Here is a 7,961-nt window from a genome sequence, read left to right as displayed (position 1 = left end):
TCGAAGATTACTTTGGGAAAAAAGAAATCCTAAATGCAGGGAATATATTGAAAAGTAATTCAAATGTAACTTAGAAAAATAAAATTGAAGTTTGAATGCGGGGAAAAAGTTGAGTTTGAATGGACTGTCAAGTTACACCAAGATCACTGCAAAAATGCCAGAGAGAATATTACAACCAAATAATGATTACCCGCTGAAAAGCGGCCTCTTGACGCAAAAAAAAATCTACGAAAAATTACTACTTTTCTTTTTTAAACAAAAATGTCTAAATAACGCACGGGTTCTAATCCGCAGGGATTTAATCACTGAAATTCTGAAGTGAAAAGGTTAAAAGAATTTGAATGATAGAGGGCGTGATACGTGCTACAAAGGCAATAATTTGTTCACATTCGCGTGCGAGAATTGAGCGTCTGATTGCATCAGATCAAACGCCGCTTCTCATTGGCTCTCTAGTAAATAAGTGTAAAATTGCATGCCCGCGCCAATATAATTTAGCTGAAGAGTTTATGCACAAACTTCATTTCCTGACTCAGCGTCACTCAGAAAGGACCTCAGTTTTACAGACAAGAGCTGTTACCAGTGCAAAGTGACAGACACTAGACATGGCAGAAAGAATCAAGCTTACAAGAAGACGACAGGTACATTAGACTCCCTTTCCCTCTTTTAGTTTGCTTTACGAGTGTTTCCTCGTTTCACATATTTATTCCTACTGTTTCCTTTCAGCAGACGACTAAACCATTGCTGGAAAGACAAAGAAGAGCGCGGATAAACCGAAGTCTTGAGGAGCTCAAAAGCTTGGTTTTGTCTGCCTTGTATCATGATGTAAGTTTACCTGGTAAACTTTTATGACTTAAAGTCCCCAATCTCATTCTTATCAAAGGCAATAAGTCTTATTTGAACGTTAAGCCAGCCACATTTCGTTATGCATTCCTTATTCAAACACTTCTACTTTGCTGTATTTTTCTTTATTCTACGTGAAGTCTCAAATAAGGGTCAATATTACACCTAATATAAGCCGACAACCTAATCGATGTTTATTTCATTAACAGTTTGTAAACAATTTGTTTTTATCTCGGTAGAATGATCACAACTCCCAAAAGATGGAGAAGGCCGAAATACTGGAGCTCACCGTGAATTTCTTAAAAATGATCCGAGGGCAACAATTGACCGGTGAGTAAGTTTCTTTTGTTAGCTTACTATAAAGCCTGTACTGTGCGATGATCCCAAACGCCCGACATCGTTATGGCTGCAACTCGCTCATCCCTTTGTTTTGTCACATAGGTTATTGGAACAATCCGCAAAGTGAGCCGGAATCTCAGCATAGCAACAATAGAGCAGGATTTAACGAGTGCGCAGGTAGAGTGCGCAGCTTCGTGGAAAACCAACCTGGAGTGAATCCTAAACTGCAGGAACAAATACTTGGAAGTCTGGCGGCGTCTTACAGCTTCAATTTCCACACTAATCAGACACTAGTCAACAAGAGCACCTCCGTGTCCTTCCCTCCTGGCCAAGCAGTGTACGTTAGTGGCTTACAAACCACTGCGGAGTCGCCTTGTACCTGTGCCTTTACACCCCCGCCATCTCCGCCCCTGTCAAGTGCATTCCGCCCGTATGACCGCCGTGAAACTACTACATTGACTGACGCGAGTGGCAATTCACCAGAAAACTGTTATTCAACGGCTGACATCAAAAGAAGCATGGAAGAGCCATGTAAACTCCCGCTTTGGAGGCCTTGGATTCAGTCTTCACAACAAGGACAAATCTAATTGTATGGTTCTTTGATTTGCAATGGTTTTTGCACAACACTGTACTGTAGATATTCCTGCAAAACTTCAAATTAATAATACACCACTTCCGTGCCGGATGAGAAGAGGAAAGACAACGGAAGATCCGATGAGCACACTTGTTTGAAAAAACACAAACTGCAGAACGGAGTTGCCTGTCGTCGAGCGTGAGAAACAGTTTTAGAACAAAAAATTTAATGACAATTGGTAGTTGCAATACAATACATGGCTACTTTTACATGTAATTCATACGAATATTTCAAGAAGATCGATTGATGCTTCGATTAGGTGTAAAAATTATCATTAAAATTCGTTGGCGCTGTTTCATTAACATGAAGGGGTCGGAGGTTTGGATTGTTTGCTTAAAGGAAAAGTTTGGCTCTGGACGTTTTGTTGCTCGCAGAGTTCAACGCTGCTCTCCAGCCCCCCACCTCCCCCCCCCCCTCCCCCATAAAGAAAAACAAAAACAAAAAAAAAACGTAATTGTAAGTTACTTCTATCGTACATAACGGGAAAACTTGCCTGGCATTTTTGGCATCTCACTGTAATAGAAACTATGTAAATGAAAGCTGTGGACTACGATGGTGGTGATGAACACAAATCCGGGCGCCTTGTGTTATCAAACAGACTGATCAAAGGGGTGCGGTTTATTTTTATCTTTTTCGAATGAAGAAAAGGAAGAATGGAAATTTAAGATAAGAAGTGGCGGTCTAAAATAATTTTTGTTTGTCGGTCTCTTAGTTTTCCGGTAAAAGTGATTGTTTGCTGTCGCTTCTGATGATTCAATCTCGTTCCCAGATTCTTACGTCCATCCTAGCACGACTGCAATGTTCGCTGAGAGCAAGATTGGCAAATGACATCATTTCTTCGCAAGAATGCTCCTCCTGCCTCCTCCCCCATCCCCCCACTCCCCATTTTTTCCTGTCCGTTTCTCCTTATTTTCAATAAATTGCCTCGTAGTGTGTTTTTTTCCCCCACCCGGCAACAACGAGAGGTCGTTGGGTGGGGAGGGACGGGTTGGGTATTATGCGGATGACGTGTAACTCAAGATGGCGGCTACGTTCCAGCGTTCGGCAGTGACCGAAGGTCACGAATGAAGCAGGAATGAGGTGATCTTTAACAGGACAAGATGAAGCGTTCAAGGATGAAAGGTACTTTTTGTATGCATATTAGCAGGAATGGTAACAAAGATATGGAATCGTTCATGATGACAAGCTGACTAACGCTAATCCTGTTTAGAATTAGACATGGTTTGATGCTATTCTGGTTTAAAAGATTTAATGAATGTAACCGAAGAAGTTACACTCCTGATCTAAACGCTGCAACAAGAGGTCCTTTTATACGATCTCTAATTAGTTTAGATCACCGTTGATGAAGGCACTAAACGGGAGTGTCGAAACGTTGGGTCTATGAATTGTAACTTCTTCGGTTACATTTATCAAATCTTTAAATCAGAGTAGCATCAAACCATGTCTGGTTGTCCACCTGGTTGCCATGTGAATTTTAATATATTCTGTTTAGAACTGTTAAGTGTTTTAAAGACTTTTTTCAAATTAGAGATCAGGGCCGGGAGAAAACATTTGATGTGACCAGTGTTTGTTTTGAAAATTTCCTTTATGGAACTTGCGCTACTGTTAGCAGATATTTCCTCAGGCTTGATTAAAGTAAGAGGCTTCTGCCTAAAAATAAGTGTGCACACATCCTCAAACATCCACTGATACATATCATGTGCCTGGCCTGACAATGTCCTTTCTTGACACCTTGTAAATTTAATGGTTTTAAGCGGAGGGGAGTGAATTGGATGACTGGAATCCTCTAATCTGTGTTCTTTATTAGTCCTGTAGGAAATATTTCGTGGAAATATTCCTCTGTGTCAGGTGTAGCTTCATTGACTTGGAGCGTGGTTGTTGATTGCTCAAATGCTGTCAATTTTAGTGCTTACTTAGACTCATGTGGACTTTAGATTTCATATGCATTAGTTTCAGTCATGGTTTGTTCTTGAATTCTTACCACTATTATCACTTGATACAGTTATCCATGAATAACCAGTCTGAATATTATTGAGGTTAAAATGGTTATATGATAGAGCACTATAACATGCAATCAACAGCCAACTGTCTTATTAGTTTTAACAAAATTTTGTTATTTGGCCACATCACTCAGATGTACTACTTTTGTAATCATACAGGATGGACTTTGGATATGTTTACAGTCAATTCACCACCACATTAAACTTGCCACCACTGATATGATTTGACTCTCAGTGGTGGCAAGTTTTGTGGTGGGGTCAGTTTGTTGTGGTGGCAAATTGACCGGATACCCTCTGGATTTGCCAGTTTGTTTATTTAATATCATTTCATTAGTTCCCAGTTTTAACCAAAACTTTGAGCTAATCTTTAACTACTGAATTTGAGTATGATATGCACTATATCTTTCCAGTTTAAAGATAACTTGTCTCTTTTGTGTAACAGATTTGATGGTGGTGTGACACAGGTTGACAACCTTTCTTTTAAATGCTTTTTTTAATCATTTAATTGCATCAGCAAGCAGCTGGACAATCTTGAAAACTGGCTTTCTGTCTCTTGTAATGTTGGTAGAGATGTTGCTACTCCAATTCACACAGTGATAATTGTACTAGTACATCACTTTGTATTGCATACCAATCTTAAAGTACAATAAAGTTTTGAAAAGGGCTATACAAATGTTATATTTTTCTATAGATGGTTGTAACAGGCCTTATAATGCCTTATATATGGCAGTAGACAGTTAGTAACCAGCTTTCACTCTAATCTTGGCTCTATTATGGTAAAAAAATTTTGAAATTGTCTTAGAGTATTTTAATTTATTTCAGTGCATGCAAATTTTTGTTCTTAATTTGGTATATTTGGTTTTGTAACAAAAAGACCTTTCTGTTTTATTTTCTTTTAGATGCAAAGGACTTAACAGAGAAACAATCAGAAGCAAACAAGGACATGGCAAAGTGTTCCATGGGGGATGATTTGAATGCTAGTATTTCATTCCATGATCACCATGCAAGTGCCGAAGAAAAATTGATCAAGTCACAGAAGGATTCAAAAGGGGAAGAAGGAAAATTGACCCGAAATGTAACACTCCTGCAAGGCGTGTCACTTATTGTTGGTGTAATGATAGGTTCAGGCATATTTGTTACTCCACGTTTTGTCCTTCTGCATTCTGGTTCAGTGGGAATGACTCTTTTGGTTTGGATTATATCTGGAGTGATGGCAACTTTGGGAGCTCTCTGCTATTGTGAATTAGGAACAATGATTCAACGTTCTGGTGGTGAGCTAACATACATCCAGGAAGCTCTGGGGCCTCTTCCTGGCTTTCTTGTGAGCTGGACAATGGTACTTATTTTGAAACCAGCCTCTGTTGCCATTATCACATTGAGTTTTGCTTCTTACGCTGTCCAGCCATTTCTTGGGAACAACAACACCGAACCTGAAGACCTCATCAAACTTGTAGCTGCAATCTCCATCATAATAATCACGACTGTGAACTGTGTGAGTTCCCGTTGGGCAGGTCAGATGCAAATAGTTTTCATGATAATGAAACTCCTTGCAATTGGGATAATAGTGGTGATAGGAGCTTCAAGAATTGCTAGTGGACACAATGGAAACTTTGAGTCTCCCTTTAAAGGAACTAATACAAACATTGGAGAAATTGCACATGCATTCTTTAGTGGATTGTGGGCTTATGATGGCTGGAACCAACTCAATTATGTGACGGAGGAATTACAGAATCCTCACAAGAATCTCCCTCGTGCAGTAATGATTGCTCTTCCTCTTGTCACTATTTGCTATACACTGATCAATATAGCTTATCTAAGTATTCTGACACCAGCAGAAATGTTGTCATCCACAGCAGTAGCTGTATCTGTTGCAGAGAAAGTTACACCCACCCTTGTAGTTGTTATGCCACTGTTTGTAGCATGTTCCTGTTATGGTGCTGCTAATGGCTCCATTTTTACTAATGGAAGAGTTGTTTGCTCAGCAGCCAAACAGGGACACATGCCTCGATATCTAGCTGTTATCAGCAAGCGTTTCCACACTCCATTACGTGCTATAACGTTCCCATCATTTATTTCCATTTGCATGTTAATACTTGGTGATCTGGATTCCTTACTGAGCTGTTTCAGCTTTGTTGCATGGATTTTTCTGGGTTGCACATTCCTGTCACTTCTGGTTCTGCGCTGGAAGAGGCCACATGAGTATCGTCCCTACAAAGTGTGGATTGGCATTCCTATTGTCATGGTGATGATTTCGTGCTACCTTATTATTGCCCCTCTGTTTGCCAAACCTCAGTCATCATTGTTTGCTCTGGCATTTGTTCTATCTGGTGTACCAGTTTACTTTATTTTTGTCAACCGCAATAATTAGCATTGCTGAGGGAAAAGTGCATCTGTTAGCTCAGTCAAGTAGCAAAGTATCAAAAATATCCAAATGCTAGAGAGTTGTACATTCATTTGTTAGGCTCAAAGTTACAGTAGGTTGAGTGAAGTAAGGAACAGAAAAATGTAATTTTTTGGTCTTTGTGCGATACAAATCAATGGTAACGCGATTAACTGATGACTAGTCATAACGTATGTTAATCACTCACGATTTGTAGCCGAAGTTTAGATTAACGTAATCAGAATCTCCCTACAACTCATGGCACGTCCTTCTTGGTAGTTAGATTTGGAAGGAAAGAAAACTGCATGTGTTTTCAATTGTGATCTGAATCGGCGAATCGGGTCATATCGATGACGTGAATTGTTGTAATCGTTACTTGTCAGTAAAATAATCGCAGACATGAAAGTGTGGTGGCCCAGACTTCTAACGAAATTCGTTTCGATAGATATTTTCTCTTATTTCTTATCAACCAAGGGGAATGATGCGCAATTCGTGCTAGACTTGTTTGTGTCCCTTTATCAGTTAAGGCTCGTGCAAAGTTTCTTCCCTAACATAAGCCCGGTCCATCGGGGAACATGTTTGGTGACGCTCACGCATAAAAGTTGAACATATTCCTTAGGATAATTTACTTTTGGAATCGATTCCAGTGCATTTACTTGGGATCTGTGACGAAATACTGTTAGAAGTATGCTGGCATAAATTACCAATTGAACTTGTCACAATGAGCGCGCCACTAATGATTATATAACGATACGCGCATTCGGGATGTAGTCGGTTATTTCTTCGGGTTTTGAACATGTAATTGCTCGGTTTATGTTGAAGTAATAAAAAGGCTTTTTAACCCAAACTTATCGTTACAGGATCCATTGATCTCGACTATCGGCTTTTTGTTGAGCACAAGGAGAGGATATCAAAGGTGAGGCCAGGGGGTCCTGATCCCGTTCTACGCTCGAATTCTTAGGAGAATTTACGCGTCACATGCACTTTAATTAATATTAAAAGGAAAAACTTCAAATCTCACCCTATTTTGCCTTTCTATTAAATTCACGCGTCACAATCATTTTGGGCATAATCACGCGTCTCGTAGTAAACCTTTGCCAACCTCTGAAGATCCTTGTGAAGACTCCCATCATGTTCAAATGTATTAATTTTCCTTATATTGCCTGTGTTCTTACTTTTAACGACGGAACATAATAAGTAGCATGGAAAAATAAGTGCTTCGGTCTAACCACTCGTTTTGTGGACCAGTTGATGGAGACAAATGGTTTCCAGGAATGCGTTGTGCCTGAAAGCTGTTGGAGACGAGGATTAAAAAGAAAGGAAACAGCTGTGACATGCAACGCCGATGACCAGAAAAATCCTTTTAAGAAAAAGGTGGCGATGACAATAAGAATACAATAAGAGAATAAGAAATTTCGCGGCCGTCCATATTACTGAAAAGAATCAAATTTTCTTTGAACATACAACAGAGGTGCGACTACTAGGCTAAACCATGACGTGGGAATTTCCAGTGGCAAATTATTACGACGTTGAACTACAAAGAGTAGAATAAAAGGGTTTTACATAGGCTACCAACGAAGGAACCCGCTTGTTCTCTCAAAGGAAACGGAAGCAAAGCGAGCAAGCGCAAAAGTAATAAATTAGCCAAACGTTGAAGTATTGAGGTGAAAAATAAAATATCGTAAAACAGATGTTGGTTTGGAAAGAAGGGGTAATCATCCCAAATATGTTTCCCAGACTCTTCTTTGTACTATCTGAACTGATGTTA

General features: G+C 39.6%; 2 protein-coding genes across 2 annotated transcripts; both read left to right on the top strand.

Annotated features, from left to right (window-relative positions):
• The first annotated feature begins 545 nt into the window (after positions 1-545).
• LOC131789370 (transcription factor HES-2-like) lies at positions 546-1,766 on the top strand. The gene is made up of 4 exons (XM_066173993.1): positions 546-638; positions 727-822; positions 1,080-1,170; positions 1,282-1,766. The coding sequence occupies exons 1-4, from the start codon at positions 603-605 to the stop codon at positions 1,764-1,766; spliced, it is 708 nt and encodes a 235-aa protein (XP_066030090.1). The 5' UTR covers positions 546-602.
• A 1,021-nt stretch (positions 1,767-2,787) lies between these two features.
• On the top strand, positions 2,788-7,032 carry LOC131789388 (b(0,+)-type amino acid transporter 1). The gene is made up of 2 exons (XM_059106497.2): positions 2,788-2,935; positions 4,713-7,032. The coding sequence occupies exons 1-2, from the start codon at positions 2,914-2,916 to the stop codon at positions 6,179-6,181; spliced, it is 1,491 nt and encodes a 496-aa protein (XP_058962480.2). The 5' UTR covers positions 2,788-2,913; the 3' UTR covers positions 6,182-7,032.
• The last annotated feature ends 929 nt before the right edge of the window (positions 7,033-7,961 follow it).

The sequence above is a fragment of the Pocillopora verrucosa genome, chromosome 11 (assembly GCF_036669915.1).
Source record: "Pocillopora verrucosa isolate sample1 chromosome 11, ASM3666991v2, whole genome shotgun sequence".
Classification (NCBI taxonomy): domain Eukaryota; kingdom Metazoa; phylum Cnidaria; class Anthozoa; order Scleractinia; family Pocilloporidae; genus Pocillopora; species Pocillopora verrucosa.
This window is presented reverse-complemented; position numbering and strand designations above follow the sequence as displayed.

What these genes read in the sequence shown, in the direction of transcription:
- LOC131789370 (XM_066173993.1), top strand. Translation starts at nt 603, where the DNA reads ATGGCAGAAAGAATCAAGCTTACAAGAAGACGACAG. An exon ending in AGCTTACAAGAAGACGACAG is followed by an intron (nt 639 to 726) that starts GTACATTAGACT and finishes TCCTTTCAGCAG; the next exon opens with ACGACTAAACCATTGCTGGA. An exon ending in CCGAGGGCAACAATTGACCG is followed by an intron (nt 1,171 to 1,281) that starts GTGAGTAAGTTT and finishes TTTGTCACATAG; the next exon opens with GTTATTGGAACAATCCGCAA.
- LOC131789388 (XM_059106497.2), top strand. Translation starts at nt 2,914, where the DNA reads ATGAAGCGTTCAAGGATGAAAG. An exon ending in GAAGCGTTCAAGGATGAAAG is followed by an intron (nt 2,936 to 4,712) that starts GTACTTTTTGTA and finishes ATTTTCTTTTAG; the next exon opens with ATGCAAAGGACTTAACAGAG.